The sequence below is a fragment of the Suricata suricatta genome, chromosome 9, assembly GCF_006229205.1.
Source record: "Suricata suricatta isolate VVHF042 chromosome 9, meerkat_22Aug2017_6uvM2_HiC, whole genome shotgun sequence".
Lineage (NCBI taxonomy): Eukaryota > Metazoa > Chordata > Mammalia > Carnivora > Herpestidae > Suricata > Suricata suricatta.
Window position 1 is genome coordinate 12,370,106 of NC_043708.1, and position 14,710 is coordinate 12,384,815.

General features: G+C 47.4%; 1 protein-coding gene across 4 annotated transcripts in view; it reads left to right on the forward strand.

The window, feature by feature from the left end:
- Positions 1–14,710, forward strand: part of TTC7B (tetratricopeptide repeat domain 7B) — a 223,343-nt gene that overhangs the window by 109,176 nt on the left and 99,457 nt on the right. For all 4 annotated transcript variants that reach the window (XM_029950403.1, XM_029950404.1, XM_029950406.1 and 1 more), the window contains exons 9-12: positions 7,341–7,424; positions 8,470–8,574; positions 10,664–10,781; positions 12,836–12,893. In XM_029950403.1, coding sequence (XP_029806263.1) covers positions 7,341–7,424; positions 8,470–8,574; positions 10,664–10,781; positions 12,836–12,893 — 365 coding nt within the window. The remainder of the gene's footprint in view (positions 1–7,340; positions 7,425–8,469; positions 8,575–10,663; positions 10,782–12,835; positions 12,894–14,710) is intronic.

Below are 14,710 nucleotides of genomic sequence, written 5' to 3' on the forward strand. Positions count from 1 at the left end.
GGGTGGTCAGACAACTGGGGTGAGCAAGCACCTCATCTAAGGAGCAGAAGCTGTGGAAAGCAAATGCCTTCAGAGATGATTCTAGTGCCTTATACTTGGATGCATCCCTTGGGAGAGGGCTTCCTTTGTTATCCAGGTATGTTGACCTGAGCCGCAGGGGGGGCCCCGTAACCTCTGCGTTTGGGAGAACACATGGGAAGGACATGCTGTATAAGCAGGTGCTGTGCTTGGCATCAAGCTTTCAGAAGCCTCTGGAGCGATCTAGGCACTTTGTCAGAGACAGCGTGCAGTCACTGTATATAAGGTGCCAAGAGCCTCAGGGGGACAGAGCCATCAGCTGTGATGCCAGAGCTTAAGCCCCTCAGAGTTGGGGGTGAAGGGCTAATGTGTCCTTGGTGGCTTGTATTTCCTGACTCTGTGACACTCCTGGACTTCGGGATGCGGGTTTCATTCCGGGAGGGAGGTCCACGGCAGGAGGGGTCCGTGAAGGACACCGCAGTGGAGAGGAAATGCCTGACTGATGCGAACTGAGCACCTTGTTTTGACACGGGCTGTGGTGCTGGTGGATATCATGGGGTCTGTGAGGTGTCTTGAAGATCCTGCAAGCTGGAAAGGCTTCAGTGCTTTGGGGATCCCAGAGAGGCCATGGGAGCCAGGGCCCCAGGAGCAGTGAAAAGTATTGCTAAGTCCCCAGAAAAGCTCAGGGGAGCACATGGCGTTTCCGGGGGCCTTTTGTTTAGCCGTCCTTTGCTTTGTGCGGCATGATGGGCCTGATCGGTTACGAGGGGCTGGCCTGCCTGTCATTAAAGTCGCAGAGGCAGCGGAGTGTTGTGGTTAAGCACTCTGACTCTGAAACCAGACTGCCCGGGTTCAGGACACCTGGCACGTCTGTAAGGGAGGACCGTCATAGTGCCGGCTTGTCCCTGGAGGGTTGTGAGGACAAGCAATGAGGCTGTTCTTGTGAAGCAGTTAGAATAGCTCCGGGCTGCAGAGTCAGTATCCCATAGTAAGGCCTGTTTTAGTCCATTCAGGCCGCTGTAACAAAATATCACAGCCTGGGCGGCTTATCAGTAAGCACTTAGTTTTTAGAGTCTGGAAGGCTGGAAGTCCAAGGTCGTGGCTCTAACAGATTTGTTGTCAGGTGAGGGCTCACACTTCTAGGTACAGACTGGCCTCTCGCTGTGTCCTCACATGGTGGAGGGGGCGAGGGACCTCTCCTCTTTTATGAGAGTGTTAATCCCATTCCTGAGGGCTCTGCCTTCGTGACCTAATCACCTCCCAGAGGCCTCACCTGACACCATCATATTGGGAGTCAGGTTTCAACATATGAATTTGGGACACAAGCATTCAGTCCATACCACTTGTTAAGGAAATAAATAATAAACATATATTCTAGTCTGGTTCTATAAAGTGTGCTATTTTCTTTTTTTTTTTTTAATGTTTTATTTATTTTTTGAGATAGAGAGAGCATGAGAAGGGGAGGGTCAGAGAGAGAGGGAGACACAGAATCCAAAGACAGGCTCCAGGTTCTGAGCTAGCTGTCAGCACAGAGCCCAATGCAGGGCTCGAACCCACGAACCGTGAGATCAGGATCTGAGCCAAAGCCAGACGCTCAACCAACTGAGCCACCCAGGCGTCCTTCAAGTGTGCTATTTTCAAGGATCTCAGATTGCATCCTTTTTCTAGGTTGAGAAAGCATTTTGTAAGGTAAATAATTATTTCTGATATATTATAAATTTGAACTTTCATATTCAGATTTTCATTGAATTTAGATAAAGTGATAGGAATGATGCATACCATTTTCCTTCTTAATATAAGAATGTTAGATTTTTAGGGGTGCCTGGGTAACTCAATCAGTTAAGCCTCCAACTTCAGCTCAGGTGATGATCTCATGGTTCATGAGTTCGAGCCCCACATCAGGCTCTGTGTTGACAGCTCAGAGCCTGGAGCCTGCTTCAGATTCTGTGTCTTCCTCTCTGCCCCTCCCTCACTCATGTGCTCTTTCTCTCTCTCTCTCTTTCCCAAAAATAAGTAAACATTAAATTTTTTAAAAATAATGTTAAATTTTTATAAAGAACTAATAGCTAAGTTTTATTTAGCACTTATTAGCCAGTATCTGACCTACTGTCTTTATTGCTTATGTGTTTTAACTAATTTAACCTTCCCGATAACTCACTACATTAATTACTATTATATTTCCCATTTTACAATGAGGAGTCTGGATACAGAGAGGTTCATTGGCTTGCCCAAATCCACACGCTCCATCTGGGGTAGTGCCTGGCTTTACTTCCAGCTACTGTTCAGGTTGTGAATTCCCAATTCTGGAAAGTCCTCAGGCAAAAACAGTACTGCTGCTTGTTGGGGCCAGAAGATGGGTTGTGTGTAAGAGCCCGAAGCATTTGATTGGTTGTACGTTAGGGCTTTGATGTAGGTAGTGGAACCAGACTAGTTCACCCTGGCAAAAAAGGCATTCTTCCCAGTGTGCTGCTCACAGGATCCACAGAAGGCTGAAAACGGGGTCTGAGCAGAAGTGAAGAAGGCAAGTCCCTCGCTCAGTTTGGGAGGACACCGTTCCTTGGTTCCAGGGCCTCCACCAAACCTCCTGCTATCGTGGACCCTTCTGGTACCATGGCCCCCAGGCCTGTCCCCTGGGAATAACATCCCAGACCCTCCCCCTTCCTGTTCCAGATGCAAAGCTCTGGCAGGAGCATCTGATTGGCTGAGCTTGGGCCACGTGACCCACTCCTATTGCTTCCCTCCTTTATTCATGCTTAGGCTTTATTACAGAGAGAGAGGCTGCTTTCCTCCTTTCTAAGGTATCCCCAACTCTTGAAACAAAACAGAAGAGTTTTGAGGTGATGGGAAGCCAAAATGACAGATTCTCTTCTTTGGGGACCTCAACTGGACATTTCTCAGGTTCCCTCATCACTCCAAGATTCTCTGGGTCTACTTTTTAGGAGGGCTGGTATTTTCCTGGTTCCGTGGCCAGTAGCACATGGAATGGAGCTCTACACCAATTAGTCTCCAAGTACGTGTTTTTCACTGAGTATAATGAGTGTGTTAGCCTTTGGCACAAAAGCAAATAAGGACGCATGCTTATTTATAGCATCTAGCTTTTTGATTCAGAACAGGCTGTTTCAGCTGCTGAGCTCCTTTTGTTTATTGGGAAAACAGTTGATATTTATCATTCCTCTTAGCAAAAGGAGGAAGGAAAGCATTTAAACATTTAAATGTTTCTGTGTATATATTTAAGTACTTTGTGGTTATATTGCAGTGAACTGGTTCCGTAGAGCTGTTATGACAAACCTCATTTTGATCATCATCTGCGACCTTCTCCACACACAGGCTCCTTTGCCTCGTTCCCGCAGGGCGATCATGATTTCTCTTCCCTCCTCCTCCACCGTCCCTTATCCCCCAACTCAGTTTCTAAGTGCCGTCGGCTTGTGTTCTCTCCCTAGCAGCCGTCTCCCTCACCTCCTCCCAGCTCCTACCACCCCACACCTGGATCACCATCTTGCCTACGAGATCTTTCCAGCAGGCTGCTTCAGTTTTTGTTCCCGCAGTGCTTCTTAAAGGCACAGTGAGGGCTTCTTAAGGGCCCTTCCTAAAGGTTTCCTGTTCTTATTAGTATATCATAGCCACTGAGACGGCTCTGGAGTCGGGTTCAGATCTCAGCTTTGCCATTTAGTGTCAGTGTTAGTGAGAGGCGCCGACAGATATAATGAACAAAACCAACTCACAGTGACTTAACCACATGGGAGTCGATTTCTCCCCCCACGACATGACACGTCTGGAAAGAGACTGCTGTCACAGCTACAGCATGTCACGGTCTCGGGGGCCCAGCGCTTTCTTGCTTTCTGCTCAGCCATTCTAGAGAGTGGCTCTTGTCCTCAGGCTTCGCCATTCCTGGCTGCGTCCCGGGTGGAAGGGAGGGCCAGGCCCAGGGCAGAGTGTGCGCTGGCCAAGCAAGCCCTCCTCTTAGAGAGCCGTGCTGGAGGCCTCGCCCAGCGCCTCTGCCCACATCGCGTCGTCCGGAATGAGGTCACATGTCCACTCCCGCCCCCCTGATTTTGGCGAAGCAAGTTTGCTCCTGTGATCACAGTGAGGGACCAAATGTTCATCTTACTTGGTATCTGCAGATCCCCATCCATCCCATCACTAGGCAGGTAGTAGGTGCTTCTTAACTGCTTATTGCTTCACTTTTTAATATTTTTATTAGGGTAGGTTTTCACAGTGAACTAGCTAGCATAATAGTTGCTGTGACCTTCTCTGTAAACACCACCTAAAATCTGGAATTCTTTTCTATCCTCTCCCACCTCCTCACTTCGCCTTTATTATTTTCTGCTGTTTGCTGGTCACTTTTTCTGTGGCTCCTTTGTCCCTCCCTCAGTCCCTAGCCCTCTACCCTTCCCTGCGTGTCTGACTGTTAATTCTGAGACTTGCGTCGTTGCTCTCCTCTGCCCAGGACTGGCCACAGAGCAGCACTAGAGAGAAATGGCAGCCAGGTGCCAAGACACCATTGCACACACTGCAGTCTCTAAGAAAACCCTGATGTCTGTCTTCTCAGGATGAAGTTGTGGTTTAAAGCTTTTCTGTCCTTTTTCAAAACTCCCAGCCCTGTTCTGTTTCCCTGCTCCCACACCCATTGCAGCCCATCTTTATGGAGAAAACCGTGGCTGGGTAGGACAGCTGCTGGGTCTCTCCTCTTTATCTTAAAGAACGTGCCTTCTTAAGAGACGCCCTTCCACTACGGGCCCGTCTGTTCCAGGGACCTGGGTCTCTCTGGTCCTCGGGGACCTAATTTATCTCCTTGGTTTCTTCTCTTTCTTCTGCTTGTTCGTCTCAAGTTGCCTCCGTGGAAAGACAGGTGCATAGATAAGTCGCTGTACTTCCACTTGCAGACTCCCCTCCTTTTCTCTGTTCATTAGGCCCCCGCGGCCTGGCATCCTCCTGCACCGCACCCCAGAACTATGCTTCTGGAGCTCGGCCGCCCGCTGCCAGGTCCGGGGCCTCTGGGCCTCCAGTGCCCTGGCCCTCTCCTCGTCCCCGTCCTGAGGCCCTGTCTGTGTCTCCTTTCCTGGCCCCGAAGTAGAGATGCTTCCCACGGTCCTGCCCCAGCTGCCCTCTCCCCGAGCTCTCCTTTGATGTTCTTCAAAACCTCTTCTGATGGTTTCAACGGTTTCCTCAAATGTACTTCTTCCCCAGTTATTTTATCTGTGGACAAATATATGTCTTACCATCTTAATCATTTTCAGGTGCACAGTGCAGTGGCATTAAGTACATTCACAATGCTGTACAGCCATCAGTACTGAAATCTCTTCATCTTCTAAAACTGGAACTCTGTCCCCCTGGAATGCTACCTCCCCCAACCCCCTCTCTGAGCACTTGGCACCCCCATCCTGCTCTCTGTCTTTGTGATGTTGACCCTTCTGAGGACCTCATACAAGTGGAATCATATGGTATTTATTTTTTTGTGACTGGCTTGTTTCATTTAGCATAATGTCCATGCATTTTGTAGCTTGCATCATTAGAATTTCCTTCCTTTTTAATTTAAGGCTGGATAATAATTCCATTGAATGCTTGTATCGCACACATTTTGTCTATCTGTTCACCCACTGATGGGCACTTACGTCCCTTCCATACTTTAGCTACTGTGAATAATGCAGCTGTGAACATTGGTGCACAGATACCCTGTTTGGGTCCCTGCTTTTAATTCTTTGGGGTCTGTCTTAATGCCAGTACCATGCTGTTTTGATTGCTGTAGCTTTGTAATAAGCTTTGGAAGAAGTGTGAGTCCTCCAACTCGGCTCTTTTTTAAGATTGTTATGACCATTCAGAGTCCCTTGAGATTCCATGAAGTTTAAGATAGAGTTTTTTTTTTTCTGTAAAAAAAAATGCCATTGGGATTTTGATAGGGATTGTGTCAAATATGCAGATCACTTTGAATAATTCTGATGTCTTATTAATATTAAGTTTTCCTATCCATGAACATGGGATGTGTTGCCATTTATTTATGTCTTTAATTTCTTTCACCTCAAGTGCATGTCTTTCATTAGATTCTTCTCATGAGGCCCCAGATTGTGTCTACTTATCATGTCACCACATGACACCCCACTCACCGTGTTCCTTACCAAGCTCACTAATAAAACACCTTTCTTCCCCATTCTCTCTTTATTCTAAAATTTTTCTCTCTCTCTCTCTCTCATACACACACATACACACACACACGTGTGTGTGTGTGTGTGTGTGTGTGTATATACACAAGGGTCTTCTCTGCCATGGGTTTGCTCCCAAGTATACAAGCCAGAGACTTTGGAGGCCTCCTTCAGCCCCTGCACCTCACCAGTCATCCCTCCCCCCTCTCCTTGGGCGGGGGAGGGGCATGTCTTTGCTGCTTCTCAGAGATGTTTCTTGGTTCTGTCCCTTGGTTCTGAAGTTTCTAGATCATTCTATCCCCCTTATTCCTGGTCTGTCTCCATGCTGGTCACACATCCCTCTTCCCACCCCCAAATGATCTTTCTAAAGCTCTGATGTGATCATCTCACTCCGCACAGAAACCGGAGGCTCCCCACTGATGGAGAGGGAAGCCTATTTGTAGGTTACCCACCTGGGCAGGCCCCAGGGTGGCAAAGTCCAGATTTCTGCCCTTGATAGTTTCTCACAGTGGAATGTGGCTGGGCTGGGGCAGGAAAGGTAAAGGCAGTGACATTAACATACAGTCATGAACTTGAGGAGCACCACCAAGCCTGGGGTGGAGGAGGGAGAGGGAGCATCTTTGAAAAGGAGCTGCCACGTCAGACTCCCAGTGACGCAGGCCCAGCCCATGCCAGCCTTGTGGCCTGATTCCGCCCATGCCTGTCTGTGTGGCCTGGGCTGGACCATTTGCCATCATCGAGTCACAGCGTACCCTCTCACCTCCACGTCTCTGCTCATACCCACCTCTGCCAGATCATAGCTCCATTTTTTCCTTCTCATTAATCAAGGCCCAGCTCAAGTAGTGTTTTTCCAGGATGCCATTTCTGAATTCTGTGGTCACTTGCCCATTCTTGGGGCACATGTCAGTCTGGGCCTTGCATTTGAGTTGTTCACATATGTGCCTCTTTCTTTGTACTGGATGAAAAACTACTTAGTCAGCCGTGGATGGCCCTGGCTTCTAGCACCTCGAATCATACCCTGTGGGAGCTCCTCAGGAGGGATCTGGCGGACGACTAAGACTTAAGCATTCAAGGGGAGCAGCTTTCGTAGGTCTTACCTTAATGTGCGTAGACACAAACTCACACTTGTCCCATTGTGACGCTGGCAGTTCTCAGATCTCTGCCTTTGTTCTTCTTTGCAACCAGTGCTTGGAAAGAGCCATGAAGTTTGCCTTCGAGGAGTTCCAGCTGTGGTACCAGTTTGCTCTGTCCCTCATGGCCGCGGGAAAAGTGAGTCGCCCCTTTGTGACCCGTGATCCTCTATCTCAGAGCTTTATGTCTTGGGATTCTACGGGGTGATAGCACACCTTGCAGATGTCTAAACCAACTACCTGAAACTGTCCTGGGGTCATTTATCAGGGACAATCACATAGAATGATTTGGGAGCCAAACACGGACACACCACTGAGAAGAGGCATTCTGAAATATTGGCCTTTTTCTGGCCATTGTAACTTTGTCGTGTGAAGGCGGGACTTAGCTAAGAGAACCAGCTAAGGGTCTTAGCTAAGGCTGGTTCTCCCAGCGACCCTTTCACTCATTTGGCAGTGTAAACATACTCCTGGAGGGGGAAGTCATTGCGTTGTCTTTAGCAATGCGTCACATTAGGCAGCGTAGGAGACTGGTTGGAAGCGCGGGCTGTGGGCCTCGCTGCTGGAGTCAGGCCTGGAGCTGCCCTCACAGCTGTCACCGAGGGCTGGCCACTTAGTTTCTCCGTTTCCTCCTCTGCAAAGTGGAGCCAAAACAGCACCTCACTCACAGAATGGTTATCAGGTAAATGAGGTAAAACCCCTAAGATGCGTAGAATAGCACCTCCTACATGGGTACACACGCAGTAAAGGTAGTGGCTGTCATTCCTGTTAACTCAGGCCACTCAGCGAGGCCACCATTTAGTGACTTGTTAAGTCTGAGATGTAAGATTATTTGGGCCAAATGGAGATGGAAATTGAGTATGGTGTGCTTTAAAACATATCATTTATTTTTCATCATAACTGAAGACTTCACGTCTTTATTTTCTTATTGTTGCACTGGCTACACAAGTAAGGAAGAAAATTAGAGTGGTTCCAGAAAAGTCGTTCTGAGTATTCTAACCACAGTTTGCTCCCCGTCACGGGGAAGGGCTCCGGTTGTTCCCATCCTCAGGCCCCGCTTGGTTGGGTTCAAAGTTGAAAAGCCCTGTTAAGAGGGGGCATCCTAACTGAAACCCTGCAGGGAAGGCCTTTGTGTTTGGTTCTGTCAAACAGTTTGAGTTTTACAGCAATAATTTCCTTTTGCCAAGTCCGCCCGTGCCGTGAAGGTGCTGAAGGAGTGTATCCGTCTGAAGCCTGACGATGCCACCATCCCGCTCCTCGCCGCGAAGCTGTGCATGGGCTCCCTTCACTGGGTGAGTAGGGCCGGGGCCCCGCACTCACCGGCGGGCCTGCCAGACTCCTTCACTTCCAAACACGGAGAGGGAACAGTAGCCGTTTCTCAGCTACACAAAAACAAGGCCGCTTGGGGTGCCTGGGTGGCTCAGTCGGATGAGCTTCCGACTTCAGCTCAGGTCATGATCTCATGGTTCGTGGGTTCGAGCCCCGCGTCGGGCTCTGTGCTGACCGCTCAGAGCCTGCAGCCTGCTTTGGATTCTGTGTGTCCCTCTCTCTTTGCCTCTCCCTCGTTTGCTCTCTGTCTCTCTTGGTCTCTCAAAACTAAATAAGTGTTAAAAAAATTTTTTTAAAAACAAAAACAAGGCTGCTCAGAGCCCCACGCCCCAGAGCCCCTCCGGCCTCACCCACCCACCCCAGGGCCGAGGAGCATCATGCTCCCAGGACACTCCAGGGTTTTATTTTCCACAGGAATGTGCTTCAAAGCTAGCGTTGATGAAAGAGAATTGGGACTCGTACTCACACGAACCTTACTGTATGCAGGGAAGGGATGCGGGCCGAAAAGGTACATGTCACCGAGTGATTTGCTCTTAGCCGAGCGGAGGCTTTCTGTAAAAGCAAAGCGTCATCTCTCCTGCAGCTCACATGTGAGCCAGCGCTGCTGGCCCCTCCTCCTTCACACAGGCTTTCCTCGTCGGGGCCTCCTGTTCAGATCGGAAGCGGGGAAGAGTCTCATGTGTAACAGTTCTGGTACCTCGAAGAGATGCCATTTGAGTAGAAAACAGAAAAGCCAGACTAGCCGCTGAGGTGGTAGTAGGGATAGTTGCCACACATGATCCAGCTCTAATTTCTTTCTTTAACTTCACATCAGGACTAATTATAAGAAGAATTTGCTCCAACGGCCCGAGGTGCTTTGCCAGAGATTTTTGCCGTTATGGCCCTTGTAGCTTGTTTTTTTCCCAGTGATTCTCACCCAGCAGGATGACAGTAAGCCCTGTGAAGAAAGTGTTCTGCTTCCGCTAAACTGTACTTGGGGGAAATGTGGAAGGAAACAGACATTTTGAAAGGGCAGGTTCTCACCTGAGACTCGCAGCTCTGAAGGCGTCGTGTGGTCCACGCACTTTGGGACAACCCGGTGCCGCAGGCAGGCTCCCACGCTGGGCGGCCGGCAGGACAGACCCTTCCGTTTTGAAAACGGCAGTTTCTGGTGATGACTGTGTCACGCCCCTTCCAGCCATGGCGTTGTTCGTGGCTGTCACATAGATCTCTCTCCAAGGCCAAAAATAAACTGGACTCTTTTTTTTTTTAAAGATGAGCATAACAAATTTTCTCTGTGTATATTTTTTAGATTTCTATTATTAAAATTTCCAAACACCACACAAGTCAAGAGGGTAGTGAACTCCAGGGTCCTATCACCCAGCTTCAGCGACCTCAACATCTGCCATATTTTGAAGAAACAGATCTTATTATTTTGGCTTCTGATGAATTGTGTGAAAGGTCTTATTGTGGGCACTGTTTGCAGGAGCACATTTTCTCACTGGAATCTGCTGATGCGAGGTCCGTGCGCTCTGTGCTATAAAATAGATGGGAGTTCTGAAAATTTTAACAGCTTATGGGAAAGAGAATCCAAGCCTGAATGTATTCCTTTTATCATTAAAAAAAAAAAAAGGAAGGACCCAGACACAAAATGTTTCAAGAACGTTATGATATATAAATATATTATATATATAAATACATTATATACAAATTATATATGTCATTATTATATATATTGTTTGTTTATAATTCAATTTCTGAATACCTAGCACAACCTGATTACAAAACAAATTAGTAAAATATGACAAAGATAGAATCCCACCAAGATTGAAAATGACTTTGGAAAAGAAGTTAGATAAGGCAAACTTTAAAGAAGAAAAGGCAAGGTGGGAGCCCTGGGGTCTGTCAGAGAGTCTCAAATAAAGAGAACAGAGTCACCGGCGCGGAACTGGAAGATCTGGGAGTTATTTTCACAGTGACTCATCAGAAATCTGTTTTTGGCAGCAGATGCTTATGCGAACTCATGTTAGAAATTCTGCAGGTTGTTGTTTTTCAACTTGTCTGGTTTTTCAGTTGGAAGAGGCCGAGAAGTTTGCCAAAACCGTCGTTGACGCGGGAGAGAAAACGTCAGAGTTCAAAGCCAAAGGCTACTTAGCTCTGGGGCTCACGTATAGCCTGCAGGCCACTGACGGTGAGAGAAGTCCTGAGCCCCAAGGGATCTGGGCCCCTCAGGGTGGGGGTGGGGGGCCTATGTCTGCCCTGCAGGGTTCCTACAGCCCTCGAAGAGGACTGTCACAGGAGTACGCATAAGTTGGGTCAGCTGGGTGTGTCACGTGGAGACCTGCCGCTGCTGTCCTTTTTGCTCCCACTGGTTTGGGAATCAGAGAGCAGGGACGAGGGCCCTATGCGCCAGGTGCACTGTTCTGGTGGCGCTCCGGCCGGCCGGGGCAGCGCCTTGAGAGGTGGTGCTCGAAGCCCAGCTTGCACCTGCGTCTCCCCAGGCACTTGGCTATGCTGTCCCCATATGAAGGGATGTTGTGTCTTAGGCACAGGAATGTGAAAGAGTTTAAGGGTAGCCTCCTCCAGGAAGCTTCCCTTGACTGTTCAGGATGCCCCTTCCCCATTAGCACATGTTAGTCCACAGAGTCCTACACATGCAGTGCAACAGTTTACCAAACAGCCATGCGGGGGCATGCTTATTGGCTCTACATAGAATTTGGGGGTCCTGGCTCTTTTTTAAAAAATCTTAATTATGTTTTGGATACTTAATGAAGTTTTCAACGCTATGTTTGCAGGAAGTACAAACTGATAAATTATGTTCCTGAACTCTTACTATTTCTTTAACCTTTTGTTGTTACATATAACACAAATACAAGAAAAATTCAAAAGCAAAAATCCTAATTACCGAATTAGGATGCAGCAGATACGCTTGGAATCACTGCCCTGCTCAGGAGATAGAGCCTTACCAGCCACTAGGGGAATGTCTCCTGTGCCCCCCCATCACAGTCCCCCTCAAGAGAAACACCATCCTGCCTTGTATAGTATTTACTTTTTTTTCTTTCTTTATAGTTTTGCTATAGTTTACTTTAAATTACCCCAAAATCCTCTTTTCCTCTCCCCTAAAATATCAAAGACCTTAGAGAAGTTTCACATTGTCAGTTGGTTTTCAATAATGAGGTTTTTGTTTGGTTGGTTTTTGCTAATTTTTTTATGCACACACGATACCATGGCAACACCCAGCACATTGTTTTAACTGTGGTCGACTTTCAGTGAAGTGTAAGTTTAATGCCATATATTTATCCAGATAGAGTCTTAGGTCGGACCCTAGCCTTAATGAGCCCTGTCATGTGGGAACAGTTGCTTGACCTTGTTGAGCCTCATCTTGCATTTGTGGTTCACTCGGATCACCTAAGATCCTCTCTAGCTCAGTCATGGTGGTTTGGAGTTAGCCGTGGCCCGCCGGGGCACCTGTCCCCCATTTAAGTGTCATGGCCAGAGGGGATCTGCCATGCTGGATTGTCAGGTGGGGCCTCCTCAGTTCCAACCCTAAGCAGGTTCCTCCAGGACTTCTCCTCGTGCCCTAGTAAAAAGTAACCTTTCTAGTTCCCATGGCCAGCACTAAGGAAGCCGTTTCTCATATGCCCTGTACTGGAGAAGTGTGGGCTCACTGCAAGATGGCCTCACACTTTACAGCGGATTTTCCAGTATCAGTTTTGGGTTTGCCTGGTCTGTCCCTCGCATTCACATCAAGGTACTAAAGGTCCTGGCCTTTGTCCGGTGTGACTTAAACCGGCCTTTTATGGCATCATGCTAGTCCCCTTGGCCCCATATCACAGTTCTCAGTGCCAGAAGGAACTCTGAAGGCTGTGTAATTAGGACCACCGATGCTTGAATCTCTTCTGTACCACACGGGCGAGGCAGTCTTCCCCCTGAAGCCACATGCCCGCCCCTGAGAAGCAGTTGCGCTCCTCTGTGCAGTGCCCTGCTGGTCTTCTGACAACAGCCCCCTATGTCTGGGGCATCAAGGTGACCAGCCAACTCATACTGTCCCCTCGGCATGTCTCCACATTTGTGCCCGCAGAGTGCAAGTGTCTGGGCTCCATTTCCCAGTGCCCGGATAGGGCTCAGCACACAGTCCTGTGTTGCTTTTAATCCAGTTGCATGTACAGTTTTTATGACGGGCTTTGTATTTGTCAAAAACTCCCTGATCTTCCATGCCACTGACTAATGGAGCCCTTTTCTTAGCTTCCTTGCGAGGGATGCAGGAGGTCCTACAGAGAAAGGCGCTTCTTGCATTTCAGAGGTGAGTGGGAGTTCATCTTTTCACTCGGCTGTGCATAATGACACCAAAGTATGATAAGTATAAAAAGAAGAGATATTTATAAAGATTATGTAAACAGTGTTTTCCCCCCGGGAGTCTTTCATCTTGAGCACCGAACACACAGTATCAAAACTTGCTGCCTCACTTGTTGCTGGGTAAGTGTGCGTTCTTCATCTGTTTATCCGTTTGGGCATGTTATTCAGGCTTAATAAAATGATTTCAGCTCTAAGAAGATGGATACTCTGTATGTCTAGGGGGATGATACCTTTCATTAAAGACAATTGTCATCATCTAGAAAAGGGATCATTCTTTTCTAGCCTTTTATTTTTTTAAACACGTCACACTGAAGATTTTTATAAGAAATGAAAAAGGATGGATTTTAGGACAGTTTCTGAAATGCTATGCTAAGACAGGCCAGCAGGTCCCAGGACCCTGCACTGCCACTGAACTCCATAAACCTTATGATGGTCTCCATCATTATGCTCTCATGAAATTAAGAGGGTGCCTTATAATGAGAGAATGCTCGAGTGCTCTTCCCATTCCTTCTTGAACTTGATTCTCAGGCCAATAAGGCAGACAGAACGAGTGGCATGCCTACTGCAGGGACTGAGATGTGCAGGAGGGAAAAGAGTGGCCAGAGTCACACAGCTTCTGAGGCCAGGATAGGATCAAGGTCTCCTGACTCTCACTCCACTTTCCTTGTACCCACGATACCACGCCACCTTCATTTTATTTCGTACCCCGGGTTTAATGAGTCACCCAAACGAATCACTGCCTTCAAGGGTAGCCCCATGATGTCAAATCTTGAATTGCTATTGATCCTGTCACCTTAAATGTATCTGAGTTACATGCAGATTTGTATTAGAAACCTCATTACTTATCTGAAAATTTCATGAGGACCTTTCAATACCAAATCGCCTCTGATTTCTTTCCTTAGTAACCGGGGTTGCCTACAGATTTGTCACTGTGCATGCGTCGCATTTTTTGTGAAATCATTATCAGCCAGCTTCAGCTACTCTGGGACTCTTAAGTCTTATTTCTTTTCGCTTCCTAGCAGGCTTGCTGATACCTTCTCCCCTTTGCCAGTCCCAGACTGGTTAATGACGCAAAGTGCCACTTGACTTCTGCAGACAGACCTCCTATCTCTGTGCTAAGCTTTTGCTAACGTTCTTCAGCATGGAGCGTGGAAAGCATTTCCATTTCAAATGATCTGGAGTTTCACGTCCTGCAGTCCTAGTTTGTAAAGCCCACACATGGATGCCTACGAAAAGTGGCCATCACATCTGTTTCGTTTTTCTTAAATCGGCACATCTTCCCGACTCTCTAAAAACAGCCATGGCGGTGGTCTGCCTTGAGCTGCCAGGATTCATAACTTCATGTTATATAACAGCTGTTCCATTGGCCTGAAATCCCTTTTTGTTCCTTTTTTGCCTAGGTTTTAATTCACAGAGATTTTTCAAAATATTAGTTCATACGGGAACAAAGAGTACTAAAATCCTGCCGACCTACGTGATCATGTTGGCTAACCCAAATTAGTATTTGTGTGAAATAAAGAGTATTTTTCAAAGGAATAAAATTATTTTGTTTCAAATACACTCATTAACTAGAATTATTCTAGTGCACGGGAGACTTAACAAAAATCTATAAGGGAGTGATGTGAAGTAAATAAGAATGATTTGTATTCTTAAATGTAAATGGGTCTTTAAAAACCACTTGGCTAAGAAGTGCTTATTTAGTGTGTATTGTAAATCTTCTGCCCACAATTCTGTTTCTACCATTGTTTGACAGTTTTTTTGTTT